Source organism: Amblyraja radiata, chromosome 7 (genome assembly GCF_010909765.2).
Source record: "Amblyraja radiata isolate CabotCenter1 chromosome 7, sAmbRad1.1.pri, whole genome shotgun sequence".
Lineage (NCBI taxonomy): Eukaryota > Metazoa > Chordata > Chondrichthyes > Rajiformes > Rajidae > Amblyraja > Amblyraja radiata.
In genome coordinates, this window is record NC_045962.1 from 38221000 (window position 1) to 38240238 (window position 19239).

The 19239-nt window shown below is 44.8% G+C and overlaps 1 protein-coding gene across 6 annotated transcripts in view; it reads right to left on the minus strand.

Annotated features, from left to right (window-relative positions):
• The window catches only part of pcnt (pericentrin), a 185144-nt gene that overhangs the window by 151914 nt on the left and 13991 nt on the right, over positions 1–19239 (minus strand). For 4 of the 6 annotated variants that reach the window (XM_033024222.1, XM_033024220.1, XM_033024218.1 and 1 more), the window contains exons 2-6: positions 17670–17819; positions 15203–15385; positions 11248–11397; positions 4186–4350; positions 779–2944 (exon numbers count right to left, since the gene is read on the minus strand). In XM_033024222.1, coding sequence (XP_032880113.1) covers positions 779–2944; positions 4186–4350; positions 11248–11397; positions 15203–15385; positions 17670–17819 — 2814 coding nt within the window. The remainder of the gene's footprint in view (positions 1–778; positions 2945–4185; positions 4351–11247; positions 11398–15202; positions 15386–17669; positions 17820–19239) is intronic. The other 2 variants (XM_033024217.1, XM_033024221.1) reach the window with 2 other exon arrangements.

Here is a 19239-nt window from a genome sequence, read left to right on the forward strand (position 1 = left end):
GGTCCTGCTCTTGAGTTGATCCAAGGATGAACAAAATGAGACAACAACATTGGGCAACATAGTGGCATGGTTGGTAGTGTCACTTCCTCTCAGCACCAGGGTTAAATCCTGATCTGACCACCGCAGTCTGTGTAGAGTTTGCACACTCTCCCTGTGACAACATGGGTTTTCTCCAGGACTCGTTTCCTCCCACATGCAACGGTGTGCAGAATCGTAAATTAATTGGCTGCCAGTGTGTGGATGAGTCGCAGGATCCAAGGGAGTTTGAGAGGAATGTGGGGAGAATAAAATGGGGTTGTATAAAATGAGTGTACATGAATACCCAATGGATTGCATGGACTCTGTGGGCTGAAGGGCCTGTTTCCATGCTGAATAATTCTATCTACTTCCAGAATGCAGACTTGCAAGAGAAATGAACATATTTTAGATCAAGCTGTGAAATCCTGAAACCACCCAGCTGGCCTGCTGAAACAAAATAATGGTAGATTGGGTTTCTGCAGGCTATGAAAACAAACAAAATGGAAATATGTCTTTAAATTTTTTTTTAAATAGGTCCATAATCTCACTTCATAGATTAATAACTTGCAGGGTTACTGAAGAGTTGATAAAGAGTTACATGTTGATGAAGAGTACACGCTCAAATGAGAAATTAAGATCAGTAATAGGACAACAATCTAAAATCCATACCCAAATTCCGAATCCCAATAAAGATATCCAAGACCAACAATCCTAAGCAATTACAATGCTCTATCAGGTATTTAATGATAACCAGGCATACCTCTTTCTGGTGCTCTGTTTTTAAATTCATAATGTCAGACAGGTACAGCTCTTCCATTTTATTCAATTCCTCCTCATACTGGATAGTCACTTCTTTCTGAGCCTCTTCCACTGCACTGATTAGTCTCTCTTCCTGTTGCCGCAGGATACTTCGCACCTTTTCACTGTGGCTTTGTTCCATCTCATGTTGAGCTTTATTTTGATTGCTAATCTCCAGCTTCAGTGCAGATGTTTGCTGAAGATGTAGGGCCTCTTGTTTTTCTATGATTGCCTGTAACTCTTGCAGTTCAGCAACCTTTCCTTTCAACTCAATGTCCATGGCTTGAACCTCAGAATGCATTTTACAATCTAAATCTTGAAATTTACTGATCAAATCTCCTTTGTCCTTCTTCAAACAATCATTTTCAGCTTTGATCTGACCAAGCATTTCTTCAATCCTTAAGCAATCATTTGCAGTTGACAACACCTTACTTTCAAGCTTCATTTTTTCATCAGTTAGTTGCTTTATACATTCTTCTTTCTCTCGCAGTTTTGTCTCAATTTCCTCAAGTTCTTTGCACAGGGAGTCCTCCCGCATGGTTTTCTGTCCCAGCAATTCAGATATTGTTTGATTCTTGTTTTTTTGGATATCAAGTTGATTCTGCAGCTGATCCCGTTGGGTCTGCAATGTAGTGAGCTGACGACCAAACAAGGATTGCATTTCACTGGTCACTGAATCTGCAGCTAATTTTTGTTCTTGAACATCTTTGACCAACTGCTCCTGCTCCATTAGTTGGGCCAGCAACAACTGATGTTCTTGCTTCAAATCTTTAATCATCTCTTTTAACATTTCTAAGTCACGTTCTTTCTCTTTTCTCACTTTTTTCTCTGTTATTATCACAGATTGCATCTCCAGGTCATTTTTTTCACTCTCATGAACCATGCCCTTCAATTCTTCTTCACAGCGTAATCGTTCGGCACTTTCCTTTTCTAATTCTAATCGAAGGCTTGATAGTTCTTCCAACACAGCTTTCCATTTCTGCTCAGCTTCCTGTGTTTGGCTGGCTGACACTTTAGCTTCTTTATGTATCTTCTCCAGCTCCAACCCTCTTTGTCGCAGCTCTTCTGATAATTCTGCACATTTTTTGGTCATAATGTCCTTCTCTTGGTTTGCTGCCTCCATGTTTTCAGATATATCATTCAAGCGCAATATCTTTTGTGAATGTATTTTTTGATCTTCCATTTCCTCTCTAAGTGCCTCTGCCTTCAGGCTACATTGCATTTCTAGATCTTGCCGAAGTTTGGTCAATTCTGCTTCATGATCAAATAGCATTTCTGTTTTAAGCTGCTCAAGTTCTACTTCCTGAGATTCAGCCAGCCGACTCAACACTTCATCCTTCTCCCTCTCCATCATTTCTAATTTGATACTATAATTTGTAATTTCATGCTCATGTTGGACACGCTGCTCCCTATTCGCCTCCTTTTCTTGAGCCAAGCAAACATTCAAATGCTCTTTTTCAGATTTGTACATCTTAATCTGATCTTCCAGATCTTGCCCTAAATGTCTGTCCAGCTCATGAATTTCAGATTTCTCCTGTGGGATCACCATCATATTTTCTAACTTTTGCTGGAGCTCTTCTTTCTCAAGACAGGATTTTTGCAGCTTCTCACTTAGACTAGAGATCAGTTCATTTTGATCACCATCAGTATGGCTATGAATCTGACTTTGTAAAACGTCAAGCTCTGCTTTGTGCTTAATATTCAGTTCATCAATTTCTTGCTTGGTTTGTTCATGCAGCTCCTGCTTTAAGTGGTCTATTTCCTGTCTCTGCATCGTCTCCAGATCACGCCTCAGTTGCGCCACATACCACAGAGTATCTATTTGACCAAACTGCTTTTGCATGACTTCTACATGGTCCATTTGTGGTCCAACTTCTTCGAGAGACTGATGTTGCCTCTGCTCATTGGCAGATTCAACAATATTCAACTCAGCAACTTCTTGATGCCAGAGTGACAATGAGTGATGTAGCTGTGACATGGTGCTCTCTTTATTGTTCAGACTTTCCCTTAACTCTTTAATGGCTTCCTCTTTTTCTTCTATCCATTGATTTAATTGTTGCACTGTATTTTCAGTCATTTTCTGTTGTTCAACTATCTGAATAAGACAGTTTTCTTTGTCTTTAGCATTCTTTAAAAAAAAACATTGTTCGAACAATCAAAAACAGTATTAAAACCATAGTACTCCCCCTTCTGTTCCCATCAAAATTGTAGTTTGCATCTTTTCTAGAAACACAGGATCAATTTTATAATAAAATATCTCTGCCAATCTGAGTCAGACCAATATACAACATTTAACAGGCCCTATGGCCCAAATCACCATGCTGACCACGGTCTCTTACTGAGCTAGTCACATTTGCCTGAATTGGGCCCATATCCCTTTAAACCTTTCTATTTCATGAATCTGTCTAAACGTCTTTTAAACTTTGTAAATGTACCTGCCTTTATCATTTCCTTTGGCAGATTGTTCCATATACCCACCATCTTCTGTGTGGAAAAAGCTGCCCTCATGGTCCCCTTTAAATCTTTCCCCTCTCACGTTAAATCTATGCTTTCCAGTTTTAGACACCCCTACCCTGGAGAAAAGTCTATCCGTCTATCTATGCCCCTCATTATATAAACCCCTTTGAGGGTCACTCTTCAGCCTCCAGTACAGGGAAAACAGTCCCAGCTTATCCATTCTCTCCTTATAACTCTGCCTTCCAGTCCCGATAACATTCTTGTGAATATTTTCTGTACCCTCTCTAGCTTAATCACATCCTTCCTCTTATATGGCAACAAGAACTACACAAACTCACAATTCTGTGTGAAAAGGCTTTTCCTCATCACAGTTCTGAATGGCCAACCCTTATTCTTAAACTATGGCCACTGGTTCTGGACTCCCATAACATCGGGAACATGTTTCCTGCATCTAGCGTGTCCAGACTTGGATTGTTTTCTCTGGAACATGGAGGTTGAGGGGAGACTAGATAGAAGTATATAAAGTTATGAGAGGCATCGATAGGGTAGGCAGTCAGAACCTTTTTCCCAGGCTGGAAATGTCCAGCACTAGAGGGCATAGCTATAAGGTGAAGGGGGCAAGTTTAATAGAGACATGCAGGACAAGTTGTTGGTTTGTTTTTTTACAGAGTGGTGGGGCCTGGAACGCATTGCCTGGGCTGGTGGTGGAGTCAGATACGATAGTGGTGTTTGTGCGAATTTTAGATAGACACATGGACATGCAGGGAATAGAGGGATATGGATAATGTACAGATGAGATCACTAACTTACCATCATGATCAGAACAAACATCGTAGGCTGAAGGGTCAATTTCTGTGCTATACTGTTTTATGTTCAATGTAACCCTTACAACAACTTTTACTATTTTCTCACCTGCTCTGAATATTCCAGTTGAAGCTCTAGATCATGCGCTCGTTGCTCAAGAGTCTCCATAAGGTCACACTGGTCTTTATGACTCTGCTGGAACAGAGAAATCTGTTGCTGTGCCTGAAGCAGCTCCACATGTCCAGGACTTTTGTTTTTCAGAATATCACTTGCCTGCAAAATATCATCACACTTGAAAATGATTCTTGAATAAAGTTTTTTAATGAAAACTCCCAAGCAAGGATCAAACTTACTTTAATCTCAATAAAAATACCAATACAAACCACCAAAAAGACAAACATAAAATTGTAGCGAGACACAAGAGACTGCTGAAATCTTGAGCAAAACACAGTGTTGGAGGAGGTTCTGAAGAAGGGTCCCGACCCGAGGTCAAATCCCTCCATAGATGCTGCTTGACCCGCTGAGGTCTGCCAGCCCAGTGTTTTGCTTAAACTACTAGCTTATTACAGGTGCACAACCTTTTATCCGAAAGCCTTGGGACCAGACACTTTTCATAATTCAGAATTTGTCGGCCTTCGGAATGGAAAATTTTTAGCGTAGATTTTAATGGCTGGCTCAGTGGTAGAGTGCTCGGCTCATATCCGCAAGGTCGCGAGTTTGCGCCTTGATCCCGGCAGTTACTCGGTCGCGAGTTTGAGTCTTCAATGTCGTTTTTTCTTGCAGAATAAATGTCTGTATGAAATGCAGTGTGTTGAATGAATTCCTGAATTTGTAAATGTGCCCGCAGCATTGAATCACCTCTCGCACTCATGTCGCCCTAGCGGAGCTACATGCCCTTAGGCGGTCTAGCTCGGGGATTCTTGAATCCCCGAGCTAGGTCGCGAGTTTGCGCCTCGATCCTGGCAGTTACTCGGTCGCGAGTTTGAGTCTTCAATGTAGTTTTTTCTTGCAGAATAAATGTTTGTATGAAATGCAGTGTAGGAGAGGTGTACTGACTGTGTGGGCAGAACTTTGGAAGTGATTGCCCACCAGTCTAAAAAGCCGCTGTGTCTCCCTGTCCCTGGGATAGCAGGGGGCGATCAAACAGCACAATACCCCACTCCCCTCCAACTCCAGAGGAATCCGCTCCCCGATGGGCCGCTACGGCGACAAGTGGCAGTTTGCCCACAGCCCGAGCTGCGCCCCCTCATCCGCCACCCCAAGAACAAGACGTACCTTGCACGTCATCAGCTTCTGCCCCTACGTGTTCCTCTGGAGTTGGAGCGGGGCTGGGCTGGAGTTGCTGCTGGCTGTGGGTCTCTGGGATCTCCGTGCTTGCAGTGGGCCTGGGGGTCGGTGTCCCGTTGGTCCTGACGTCTCCGGCCATCCCCCTGGACTGGAGCTGAGACTGGGAACTGTACCGCCCTTGCCCCCTCCCTCTGCAACTGCAAACAACCCCACTCTCCTGCAAGGGCGGTACAGTTCCCGGAGGATGGCAGGTGGCCGGAGACGTCAGGACCAACAGGAACCCGCTCCCTGATGGGCCCCTACGACGCCCCGAGCTGCGCCCCGTCATCCGCAACCCAGGTTCCTCTGTAGTTGGAGCGGGGCTGGGCTGGGCTGCTGTTGGCTGTGGGTCTCTGGGATCTTCGTGCTTGCAGTGGGCCTGGGGGTCGGTGTCCCGATGAGGGGGCGCAGCTCGGGGAACGGCTTCTGGTGGTCCTGACGTCTCCGGCCAGTTTGCAGTTTTCCTCTGGAGTTGGAACGGGGCTGGGCTGCTGATGGCTGTGGGTCTCTGGGATCTCCGTGCTTGCAGTGGGCCTGGGGGTCGGTGTCCCGTTGGTCCTGACGTCTCCGGTGACTGGCACTGACCTGCTGGTATCGCTGACATGAAGACAGTGCAAAGCCCCCGCGCCGGTGCAATGAGCGGGGAGCTGGAGAGGGGAGGGAAGGGGTCACACACATGGCCGGGAAGCAGAGGGGTGTAGGTGAGGTGAAACTTAAGGGAGCGACAATCTGCTGCTGCCTGCCCGCTGAGTTAAAAAGTTCCCACGCAAGACTCACGATACACTGTATATCGTGAGTCTACCGTGGAAACTTTTTAACTCAGCGGGCAGGCAGCAGCATATTGTCAATTATTAACCCTCCCGCGCAATATACCCTCACCTTCTCTTTTATGAATGGGGATTTGGTTCCCCTTTCTTCGAGGACCGACCGGAGGTTCCGCTGTCACCTCTGCGGGCCGCCCTCGGTGAACGTTTTCAAGGACCTTTCTTCAAGGACCGAAAAAATGTCCGCTATTCGGAGGTTTTCGTTATTTGGATCTTCGGATAAAAGGTTGTGCACCTGTACTATCACACATAACCAGCTGCTTAAAAGATATCACAGCTCAAGCACAATACATAAAAATATACTTTCTACAATGGAATGGGGTACTGCATTTTTAATCAGACATGCTAACATTAAGCTGTTATCACCACACCACAGCCAGAGACCAGTATGTTAGCCACATCATATGCAACACCGGAAATTGGAGGAACAGCACCTCATATTCCTCTTGGGGAGTCTGCATCCTGCGGACATGAACATTGAATTCTCCCAATTTTGTTTGCCCTTGCTGTCTCCTCCTCTTCCTCAGCCCTCGGGCTCCTCCTCCTCCTTTTTCCTTTCTTCTCCCCACCACCCCCCATCAGCCTGAAGAAGGGTTTTGGCCTGAAACTTTGCCTATTTCCTTCGCTCCATAGATGCTGCTGCACCCGCTGAGTTTCTCCAGCATTTTTGTGTACCTTCGATTTTCCAGCATCTGCAGTTCCTTCTTAAACACATCATATTGTCATGACTTCCCACACCAATTATAAATATCCAAGACATTCTGCAGGCACTTTAAGGAAACATATTTTACTAGTATCACAGGACACCCTTTCTTATCTTGGGAGGATTTTAACTAGAGAGGCAAGAGGTGGTTACCAGAGAAATCAGTCAGAAATTGAAAGAAGTGATGGGAAGATAGAGGTTAGCGCCAGATAATTTCACAGGAAGGACAGGCAGGGAGAGTTGAAGGACTATGGTGACACTGATGGCCAAAGGTTGTTTATTTCAATGCAAGAAGTATTGTGGAGAAAGCAGATGAACTTAATCAGATAAATAATAACGAATAACAAAAACGGCAAGAAAACGTCAAGTCGAGTCAGAATGTGCAATATTCACAGTATGGTGTTGTGGTAGTACAAAATATTGGCTATGGGGGCTGTGTGTACAGTGCAGAGTTCAGAATGGTGATGGCCTTGGGGTAGAAACTGTTTGTTAATCTTGTGTTGTGTGATTTGATGGACCTGTAACGCTTTCCTGACGCCGAAGGGCAAACAAGTGACGTGCGGGATGAGATGAGTCTTTTAGTATGCGTGATGCCTTCTGCAGGCAACGGGAGCTAGATCTCTTCTAGCTCCCGTGCGGGGGATACCGTCCTTCAGCCGCTTCCTGGTGAAGACGCGACTATTATTCGAGTCACGTCCTCGCGTCCTCGCCCCCCCCCCCCCCCCGGAAGGTAGAAAGTAGAATGTTGTGGCAAGTTGACTTTCCTGAGTGATCTTAAGTAAAGCCATTGTTGTGCCTTCTTTACCAGGGAGTGCGTGTTAGTTGACCACCTGAGATATGGGTGCCCAGGAAGTACTTTGCCTTACCGGGGATCGCCGTCTGGAGCCTGGAGTGCTGGACCTGTGGCACCGACATCATGGAGCTGCGGTTTGCGGAGCTCCCAACGCGGGCGGCGCTAATGGACAGCGCGGGGTCCTGCGACTCTGCCCGGCTCGGGAGCTGCGGACTCGGGAGCTGCGGACTCGGGAGCTGCGGACTCGGGAGCTGCGGGAGGCGGCTGATCGGGAGGTCCGGGCCGCTGAGGATGTTCACCGTCAGGGTTCGGCGTCGGCGTTCCACCAGCCCGGCGTGAGGGCCTGAACATCGGGCCACCCACGGCGGCGACTGCGGGTGCTAGGAAGGCCTCGACCACGAGTGAACATCTGGGAAGAACGGAGGGGAGGCTGGCTGGACTATGGTGCCTTCCTCACCTTGGTGCCACTGTGTTATGTTGTGTCGTGGACTTTCACTGTTTGTGCTTTTTTTTAATTCTATTTTATTTTTAATATGTTTTATTATTTATTTATTTTTATTTTTATGATACTGCCTGTAAGGGAAATTCATTTCGTTGTCTCTGAGACAATGACAATAAATTTGAATACAATACAATACAATTCCAGGGCAGGCAGGCATGTGTTGGTGATCTTCTGGGCTGTGTTGATGTCTATCTGCAGAGCCTTCTTGTCAGCCATACCATATCATGATGCCATGAGACAGGACACTCTCTATGGCGCAACGGTAGAATGACACCAGTAAAATGTTGTGGCAAGTTGACTTTCCTGAGTGATCTTAAGTAAAGCCATTGTTGTGCCTTCTTTACCAGGGAGTGCGTGTTAGTTGACCACCTGAGATGTGGGTGCCCAGGAACCAGAAACTGGAGACTCTGTCCACTTTCTCCAACTTGGAGCCTGGATCAGTTTAGTTTGGAGATACAGTGCAGAAACAGGCCCACCCAGTAAGGCAAACTATAATGTTATTGAGCAGGAATGCAGGTGGTCAAATATGGGGGAAAATAAACATTTAATTACATGACCCTTGGTGGCATTGATGTACAAATGGATCTTGGGAACCAGGTCCATGACATCCTGAAAGTGACAACATAAGTATGACAGAGTAGTAAAGAAGGCATACGGTACGCTTGCTTTCATAGGTTGGAGCAGAAGGGGGCGCAGGACTAAAAAACCCCGGATGCCTGGACGCGAGTCAGTCACTCTGGCAGATCGCGAGGGAGAGTCCACAACTGTGATTCTAAGCTGTGAATGAACTGAACTGTGAGTCTGCAATGTACTTGCAATAAATGATTTGTTAGCCCTTAATGACAATGTAATGAGTTGTTTGGCAATTTGGTGGCCTGCACTCTGCTTGAAATGCTATTAAATTGAATTTGGTGGCCTGCACTCTGCCTGAAAAGCTCTGAAACTGAATCCGGTGGCCTGCACTCTGCCTGAAATGCTATGAAACTGAATCCAGTGGCCTGCACTCTGCCTGAAATACTATGAAACTGAATTTGGTGGCCTGCACTCTGCTTGAAATGGAATGTCAAGGAATAGCCATGAGTGGACTGCCAGCCCACCAGCCCCGAGTGACTGATCTGCCAGCCCATCAGCCCTGAGTGAGTGAGCTGCCAGCCCACCAGGCTTGAGTGACTGAGCTGCCAGCGCAAGAATCCATTCGGCCCACAATGTCCATACAAGCCCTCTGGAACCAAGTCCCTTCGGCCCACAACACCCATACTAGTACTACATAAAGCCCCCACCCCCACTGGCCACCAAAATTGGAATTGGTGGAGAGGTGGAATATTGCGTTGGGGGACCAGCCCTCCTGTGTGAACATGGGACACTTAGTCTAGTACTCTATAACGGGTTAGAGGGATACATGTCACAATAGAACCAGTTTAGATAAGGCATCTTGCTTGTCATGGATGTTAAAAAATGATGTATATTATTGCAATTAAATGTATATTTTCCCCTTATATTTGACCTCCCGCATTCCTGCTCAATAACATTATAGTTTCCCTTACTCCAATTTAGTACCTTTCTGCATCCCCTAAATAGCCATTGAAACACCAATCACTTGACCAGGCTCAAAACCCAACACAAGGTCCAGTATGTTCTCTTCTCGGGTTGGACTATCCACATACCGTTTCATGAAACCCTCATGGATACATCCCGTAATTAAAACCAACTGACTCCCATTGCTATCTAGACAACACTTTTGTGTAAGAAGGAACTGCAGATTCTGGTTTAAACCGAAGATAAACACAAACAGCAGGAGTAACTCAGCGGGACAGGCAGCATCTCTGGAGAGAAAGAATGTGTGATGTTTTGGGTCGAGACACTCTGAAGAAGGTTTTCGACCCGAAAGGTCACCCATTCCTTCTCCCCAGAGATGCTGCCTGTCCCACTGAGTTACTCCAGGTTTTTGTGTCTATCTTAGACTACACTTCTTCCCACCTTGCTTCCTGTCATGACTCTGTCCCCTACTCCCAATTCCTCTGTCTATGTCGCATCTACGCCCAGGATGAGGTTTTCCATATCGGGTCATCGGAGATGTCCTCATTCTTTAGGAAACGGGAGTTCCCCTCTTCCATTATACATGAGGTTCTCACTAGGGTCCTCAATATCCCGCAGCTCTGCTCTTGCTCCCCCCCCCCCATTCGTAACAAGGACAGAGTCCCCCTTGTCCTCACCTTCCATCCCATCAGCCGTCACATACAACAGATAATCATCCAACATTTTCACCACCTCCAACAGGATCCCACTACTGGCCACATCTTCCCATCTCCACCCCTTTCTGCTTTCCGCAGAGACCGTCCCCTCGCCACTCCCTGGTCAACCCATCCCCACCCAAACCATCACCTCCCCAGGTACTTTCCTCTGCAACCGCAGGAGATGCAACACCTGTCCCTTTACCTCCCCCCCTTGAATCCATCCAAGGATCCAAAGTCTTTCCAGGTGAGGCAGAGGTTCACTTGCACATCCTCCAACCTCATCTACTGTATCCGCTGTTCCAGGTGTCAACCAGTACATCAGCGAGACCAAGCGAAGGCTCGGCGATCGTTTCGCTGAACACCTCCGCTCAGTCCGCCTTAACCTACCTGATCTCCCAGTTACTCAACACTTTAACCCCCCCCTCCCATTCCCAATATGACCTTTCTGGCCTGGGCCTCTTCCATTGTCGGAGTGAGGCCCAGCACAAATTGGAGGAACAGCACCTCATATTTTGCTTGGGTAGCTTGCACCCCAACGGTATGAACTTTGACTTCTCTAACTTCAAATAGCCCTTGCTTTCCCTCTCTCTCGCTCCATTCCTTCCCAGTTTTCCCACCAGTCTTCCTGTCTCCGACTACATTCTAACTCTGTCCCGCCCACTCCCCTGACATCAGTCTGAAGAAGGGTCTCGACCCGAAACGTCGCCCATTCCTTCTCTCCAGAGATGCTGCCTGTCCTGCTGAGTTACTCCAGCATTTTATGTCTTCAGTATATTTAAAGATGGTACCTGCTGTAATTGGTGCTGGAGAGACTGAAGATTATCAGTTAACTCCAAGGCTTCTTGTTGTACCTCATCTCGATTCTGAATAGCTTGCTGCAGGTTATCCGTCAACTGGCCAATTAGATCATTCCTTTCCTGTACTGCTCTCTCCAACTCCTGACAAGACAAGAATATTATCACATCAATTTAATATATTGTAAATATGTACAATTTACTCAATTAACCTGGCTGCCAAAAATAGCTGTCTGATAAAATGCTTTAATCCTTATTTTAGACTATCCCATAAAAAAAAACGAAAATGCTATTACAGATTGCATAATAGACAAGTTCCAGGTGTTGCATGCTTTCAAAAGAAAACTCAATAATTATACTTAATTCAAATCCTCATTTGAAATACTGACATTTACTTTATTAAAACGTCACGCTTTGAAAGCCTATCAATAAACAGTCTGGAGTGGTATATCGATAGGAAAGGTTTAGCCGGATAAGGGCCAAATGCGGGCAGGTGGGATTAGTGTAGATGTGGCATCTTGGTTGGCATGGACATGTTGGGCTAAAAGGTCTGTTTCCATGCTCTGGCTCGATTAATTGTTTAGCGATTCTTTCATATTAATGTATAAAATACCCTAAAACGAATGTCGCATTTTAATTTAGGGTCTTCAAATGGGGCACGTTACCCCATCGAAATATCCTAAAATATCATCTAAGATGGAACATATTAAATAACACAAATGCATTACCATTCTTGCCAAATTCATTGGCTTTTATTCCACTGTGTCAACTTTAAAATGCTCATTCTAATTTGACCACAGCCTCAATCCCGCTCATCCTGGTGTCCTCATATTGGCCAAAGACTCTTTGTTAGAATCTTGTCCCCTCATTTCAGACATTCAAGAACCTTGGCCAATTTCATTCGGAGATAACGTTTTGACACCAGGTGACGCAACTCAGGTATGAAATAGTCGCCACATAGAGAGCGCTTACAAAGTACCTCCGCACCAGGTCCCCCCTTGTTCTCCCCCCCACCTCACGGCGGTCCCCCCAAGCCGGGTTCCCATTTTTCACCCCCTTCCCTCACGACGGTCCCCCTACGACGGATCTTCCATTGTTCCTTTCCCCGACGGCAGCGTCTTCACTTTCTCGTGGTCCGTCCATCGGCACCATCATCGACCGCCGCACCAATCTCTACACTACCACTGCCGGGCCCTCTCTGGATACCTCCGGGACGCAGACCGAGGCACCAGCCGCTGGCTCCACCGACTCCGTCAGCCGCGGGCTCCGACCTGAGGCTCCATCCTCGACTCCTTCGCAGCCTGCCGGGAGGCGCATTTGGGGGTACATTGGAGAAGGTGGGAGAAACACGCAGTCACAAGAGACTGTGCGAACCCCACGTAAACAGCAATAGAGCTCAGGATCAAACTCGGGTTACTGGAGCTATGAGGCAACAGCTCTATTTGCTGAGCCAACATGCTGCCCAATTTACTTTGTTGGCATCTGTCCATCCACAAGAGAAGATGATGCAGTTTGGCGTTGTCATGCTTGGAGTGGGGAATATTTAATCTGTGGTTGCATTTCATGCTATTGTTGACTAGGCCTATTGTTGACAGACTGACCCGACCTCAGCTTTTACACGTGAAGTTGTCTCTGGCCGTTGGAATGGGGAATGTGTTGCTGTACCCTTTGGCACCTGGCCTCCAGGATCTTGAATCACATGCTTCATACCCACCTGGAGGTCTTTTCTCCACCAATCCCCTGCAACTGCTTCCCAGTTGTCAGTGCTAATGTTAAACATTGTTATAACTATTTTAGTCCTATCCTAAGCTTTGGTCTTCCTCTTGGCCTCCGTGCATAGGTGCCTTCCCTGTATAGGACATCTTTGGGAATGCAAATATTTTTCATCCTGTGCACATGTCCAAGCCAGTGAAGCCGCGTCTGCTTGAGCATCGCAGGGATGCTAGACATGTTGATCAGGGAGAGAACAGATTCATTGGTGATCTGTCCTGCCAAGTAACTCCCGGAGTGTGACGAAGACAGCAAAAATGAAAATTATTGAATTTTTTGTGCTTGATGTAGGTAAATCGTCCACACCACTGTTGCCCAATAACATGCTCATGATACACCCTTTGTAGACAGTTATCTTGCTGTTGATTATGAGGTTCCTGTTCTTCCATGATTGCTTGGTTAGCTTCCCGAAGGTGGTTGCTGCCTTTCCTATACATTAATTTGTTGACAGTTTCCAGCAGAGTGGTGTTTAGGATGATTTCAGGGGGAAGTGGAGTGCCCACGACAACAGTCTTCTTAATGCGGACTGTCAGTCGGAATTCATTGTAAGCATTAGACAATCTATCCGTCAGCCCTGAAGTCCTTCTTCTGTTTGGGTGATGAGTGAAGCATCATCAGCGTACAGGAGTTCCCATATAAGCACAGTTCTCACCGGCCTGGGTTTCAACCTTGCTGGATTGAAGAGCTTCCCATCACTTCTGGTGTGACGGTACACTCTTTCAGTATCTGTCAGGAAGGCAAAGTACAGAAGGGCAGATAGGAAGATGTCGAACAGAGTGGGAGCTGGGACGCAGCCTTGCTTCACTCCACTTCTCGATGTGGCCCCATCACTGCACTCTACCCTGCATATTCTCATGGAGGACCGAATGAGGTTTAGAAGACATGGAGGACATCCAATCTTCTTCAGTACTGGATAGTGGCCTTGCCTGCTGATAGAATCGAAAGCTCTCGGAATTTTTCTGGATTAGACGCAGAGAGACAATCATGTCTATTGTGGATCTAGCACCGCGGAAACCACATTGCGCCTCAGGGTATATCCTCTCAGTAGGTACGTGCTTGAGTAATTACTCAGGGTAGGCGCTGGACAGTCAGTCGACCTTAAAAATAGTTAAAAACCGAGCATGAGCAGATAATCGTAAAACTGCGCATGCGCAGATCGGTCCTGTAGGTAGTCAGTCAACTTTTAAAACATCTTTAAAAACGCACATGCGCAGATTGGTCTCCTCTCCTGTGGGCATGCGCAGCACCTTGCACGCAGTCCACAGTGCAAAGGCAGGATTTCAGCTGCCTTTATTGCCCGTTGTCAGTGAAGGCTTGAAGCAGCGTCCACGGCACGTGAATTGAACATAGTTATGCGTATTTCGCGTACTGCGGATGAAAGGCACGGGAAAATTATGCCTACCTAAGATCGATTATAAAAATAATAACCATTTAATAATAAATACCGAATTTAGTAAATGAATTGGAAATCTTTACTATTTATATTTAATAATTACCTTTTTACAATTTTAGTCAGGGTAGGCACTGCCTACCTTGCCTACCCTGATGGCACGTGCCTGCCTCTCAGCGAGTCTGCAAAGTTTTTTTTACAGGACTCTCGAGCAAAGGCCATTCCTGTTACTTTCTTGTAATTATGTTATATAAAATCTACAAAACATTCAGCAAGGTAAAATTTGTAAATAATTTTTTCACTTTAACTTAGCGAGGAAAAAAAGTTCCATTCTGACTAGATTACAGGTTCAGTGCGAAATATTTGGTATATTGGGTAGCCATGACATCCTTTGGGCAAGAAACCAAAAAAAAAAAAAGTCTCGGTCTGATTCTGATAAATAGAGGCAAGGATTGGTACAAGTGTAATGCCATCCACCTTCACATAACTACCAACAGCTCATGTAGTTTCACGTGAAATGCCTGGTCTTTGGAGAAAATACTCACAGAACCATATACCAAAACCAACTGTTAAAACTGAAAGATTTTGAAACTAAAAGAGGAACAGTTAATTATCAGAAATATTTCTTTTGAAAGACATGTAATTCTGCACTAAGAGTTTTCATTAAGAGCTAAATTCTCCTGTCAAAAATAACATGAACAATAATGTATCATTAAGCTCATTAAGTTGCAAAACATAAGCCAATGGAAGTCTATCTAAACAATGTCTGCATTGTATATTTTTCAATACCTGTTGCCTTTCCTCGCTCGCCTGCTGGGTAAATTGTTGCTTCTGCAGTTCTTCCACCTCAGTGGTAAGTTGCTCCAAAATCACTTCCCTGTGGTGCAAATGTTCCTCAAGCTCAAATATTCTTAGCTGGCTGACCTCTAGCTCCGACTGGACATATTCTGCATTATTACTCACATCTCCCTGCTGGAAGAGATAGTTAGTTATGAAGGTCCTTTACATCAAATGAATGATGCAAACAATAGGAGCAGAAATTTGAATCAAATAGCAGTATATTGGTAACATTTTACCTCAAAAATCTATAAACAACTGATTATATAAAAACAAAGCAAGATGATATTTAGAATTAAAAACATAATGATAATAATCAGAAAAAACATATAGCCAATCCTCCATTTCCAGCAATCCAACCAAGACCTCAACGGTGGAACAGGCGGAGGATGATGGCTGACTTTAGTGGAGCGTCACAACAGTTGGGAAGGCGGATGAAGGCTGCCTCAGAAAAGGGTCTCTGGTCGTCTTGGACTCAATACAATACAATACAATTTATTGTCATTTGAGCCTCAGTGAGGCTCAAACGAAATTCCGTTTCCACAGCCATACAAACAAAGACAATTTCCTACAGACAGACACACAATTTAATTCACACAAACATCCATCACAGTGAACCCACTGTGATAGAAGGCAAAGTCTTTTCTCTCCCCGTTCTCCATTTCTCTCCCGATGTCCAAGCCCCAGGCGGGCGATGATAAGTCCCACGGCCATTTTAGGCCGTGCCGGGCGATTTACGGCCTCGCTCCCGGTATAAAAGTCACAGTGTTGGAGCCCCCGGCGGGCGCTGTAATGTCCCACGGCCATGAAGCCGTGCCGGGCGATGTACGTCCCCGCTCCGGGTCGTTCCAACCCCGCGACACGGGCTGGAGAAGTCGTGTTGCGGGAGCTCCGGGAAGCAGTCTCTCTCTCCACCGGGACCCGCGAGCTCCATGCCACTGGATTATGACCCAAATCTGTCAAGGACCGTGGGGTGGGTGGCTGTGCGCCAGTCTACCCACGTTAAACATAGTCACGCACAGGCACCCTCCAGGAGAGGACAGTCATATGCTTTTCGAGTGACCGCCGATGATGATGATCTGAACTGATGAGCTGGGCAAATAAGTCAAGGAATATCTAATTGAGTTAACAAGTGTGGGGCACTGTATTTCTAAAGTATTGTAGATAACGAAGAAATTTGTTAAAATTGCATCAGGATGTTGGGCAGGTGGGCTGAGGAATGGTTAATGGCATTTAATACAGAGAAAGATGAGGCTTTTCATTTTTGGAAGTCAAACCAGGGCAGTGAATGAAGGTCTCTGGGGAGTGTGGTAGACCAGTGGGATCTAGGACTACAGGTACAGACTCCAAACGCCCCACCTGTGTGGAAAAGGTTGCCCTTCAAGCCCATCTTAAATCTCTCCCTCACGTATATGCCCATTCAATTTTGACTCCTATTGCCAGTAAAAGACAGCCTTCAGCTCGTCAAGCTGCTACCTCAGCTCCAGTGATCTGGGTTCGATCTCCATTCGATGATAAGTCTGATTATTAACATGGCAATTAAACTTACTCAGTTTTTTTACGTACTATTTCTTTATAAAGTTAAACATTTTCTGTATTGGTTCTTCTCCATCATATCTAACCCTCTTATTCACAAACCTTGGAGGGAAGAGGCAGGAGCTAATTCATCCAATACATTTCCTCAACAAACTGAGCAGGCTGGCTCTTGATACAAGGTTGTTTTGGAAACACATAAGTGAATTGTACAACACTGTTTCACGCTGTTATATTATGAACGAGCTGCTGAGGAGGTAAGTGAGGCGGATACTAAATCATTTAAAATACATTTGTACAGATACATGGATAGGAAACATTTAGAGGGATATTGTCAAACACGGGCAGGTGGGACTAGTGTACATGAACCATCTTGATCGGCATCTTGAAGTGCCTGTTTCCATGCTGTATGACTATGATTCCAGAGTTACATCATAGCAATCTTGGAGGGAGGAGGGAAGATAACTTACTAAGTACTTATGGGCCTGCCTTCTCTTCATCCATTATCATTACTATTTTAAAACAAATAGAACTGGTCCCAAAAGGCTCACTGACTTCAGTCACTAGTACTTTTCTAATTCGTACAAGTACATCAAGCTTTACCCTCTCGTTTGTAGGGCCCTCTCTATATCGCCCAAGGAAACCAGTAGTGAAGCTGAACAGCTAAGAGGATACCAAAACTGTAATCAAAGAGAGAAACCATTGACAAGCCACCCACTTCAAAATATTTTATTGCAAGGCATTTTCCGTTTAATGTACACTCAAGCCTCAAAGATATTAAAAACAAAATGTTGCACAAGTATCTAGTTACTACTACTATTTAACCATTTTTTACCCGATTTGCTCTAATGCATCTTTAAAATGCAGCTTTTGTGTGCATATTCACCTTATGTTCCAAGACTACTCCATCTTCTTCCACTAATGAGTGTTCTTCCTGTGGAAGGTCATCCTGGTGGACAGCCTGGCTCTTCCTCTTCTTCTTTTTCGTCGAATCCGTGCAGTCACTTTTTGCTTTTCTTTGCTGGTAGTGAGCAAACTACGGAGGAAAGTAAAGGAGAGGTAAAGCGAGAGGAAGGTAAGGAAGAGATAACAGGACCAGAGCTGAAGGGAAACTGCACAGAGAGAAACGTTAGAGCTCAATGAGGCCTGGAGCAGATGACACAAACAAGTATTTCCTCACTTCGTAGGTTAATTCAGAATGTAATTTCTGCCCAGAAAATTGTGTTTAGAGGATTATTTAACAGGATTATTTCCCCTGGTTACATTCATATGTCTATGTAACAGACTCAATTAACAACATTGCATCCTTAGAATATGATACACATCCTTCATACTTCCTGCTCACAGGCATAAGATTAATGTTTTTTTCTTTACTTAGAGCCAAGAGGTTTTTGTCTGCACAAGTACAGCAATGCATTTGTTCACTAAAATGCTATATCCTCCCTCTGATTCTTAAAGCAGATTACAGCTTTGCCACATAATCCTTCTAGATTCAAACACTGTAACTACAAGCTATTCCTAACCAAGGAGCCTTCGTATGTAGGAATAACCAGAGAATCCCAGACTAAATCACTGAGAGGAATCAAACCTTGACGGTCATGTCCAGAAAAAAAAAAACTTGAGGTTACTATCATTTCTGGTTTCCACAAATCGAACATCTCAAAGTTGTTTAACTGATATAGCAATTTGATAGAACAAAAGATGAACCAAACCTTACCAAATGCAGCAGAAAGTTTAAATAGAAATGTTGAATTTGAAAATTCTCAACTTCTTGCATTCCAAGCATCAGATTTATCCTAAAGTCTCTGAATGTCCCCCTCATTAATCACTCAAGACTACTTTTCCACTACATTTTTGACAACGATCAAATATCTTATTGTTGCTCCATTTGACAGATGACATTTAGTAATTGTCATGGGATGTTTCTACTAAAAGGAAAATAGAAATAGATTCAAGGGGATTATAAAAATAAATCACTCTCAAGAAACAATGAAATGCAAAGACTTGGATAAGGGATCTATGTTAGCAAATTGTAGCGTCGTTACAAATTCCTGCCATCAGAGGCGCTCCAGATCTGCCACTGCCTGGGAGTGCGACTCCAGAGGTTGTGGGGGGTGATTAAAATACAGGTTTTTATTGGTTGTCGGAGAGGGATTTGCTCGTACGACAATCTTACGAAGAAATTTCATTCTGTGATCCCGTTCGCAATTAAAAAAAAAAAAAAAAGGTTCCTAACTATTCAATTGCTGGATGAAAGTCGGGCCCACTTCAACGCCATCAAAATCACAGATCGCAAGTTCAGGACAAAACAAAAGGTATTGTATTGTATTGATTGTATTGGATTGTATTCAATTTATTGTCATTATGTCATAAGAGACAACAAAATGGATTTTCCTTACAATCAAGTAACATAAAAATAAATAATAAATAAATAAAACTTTTTTTTTTTAAAGCAC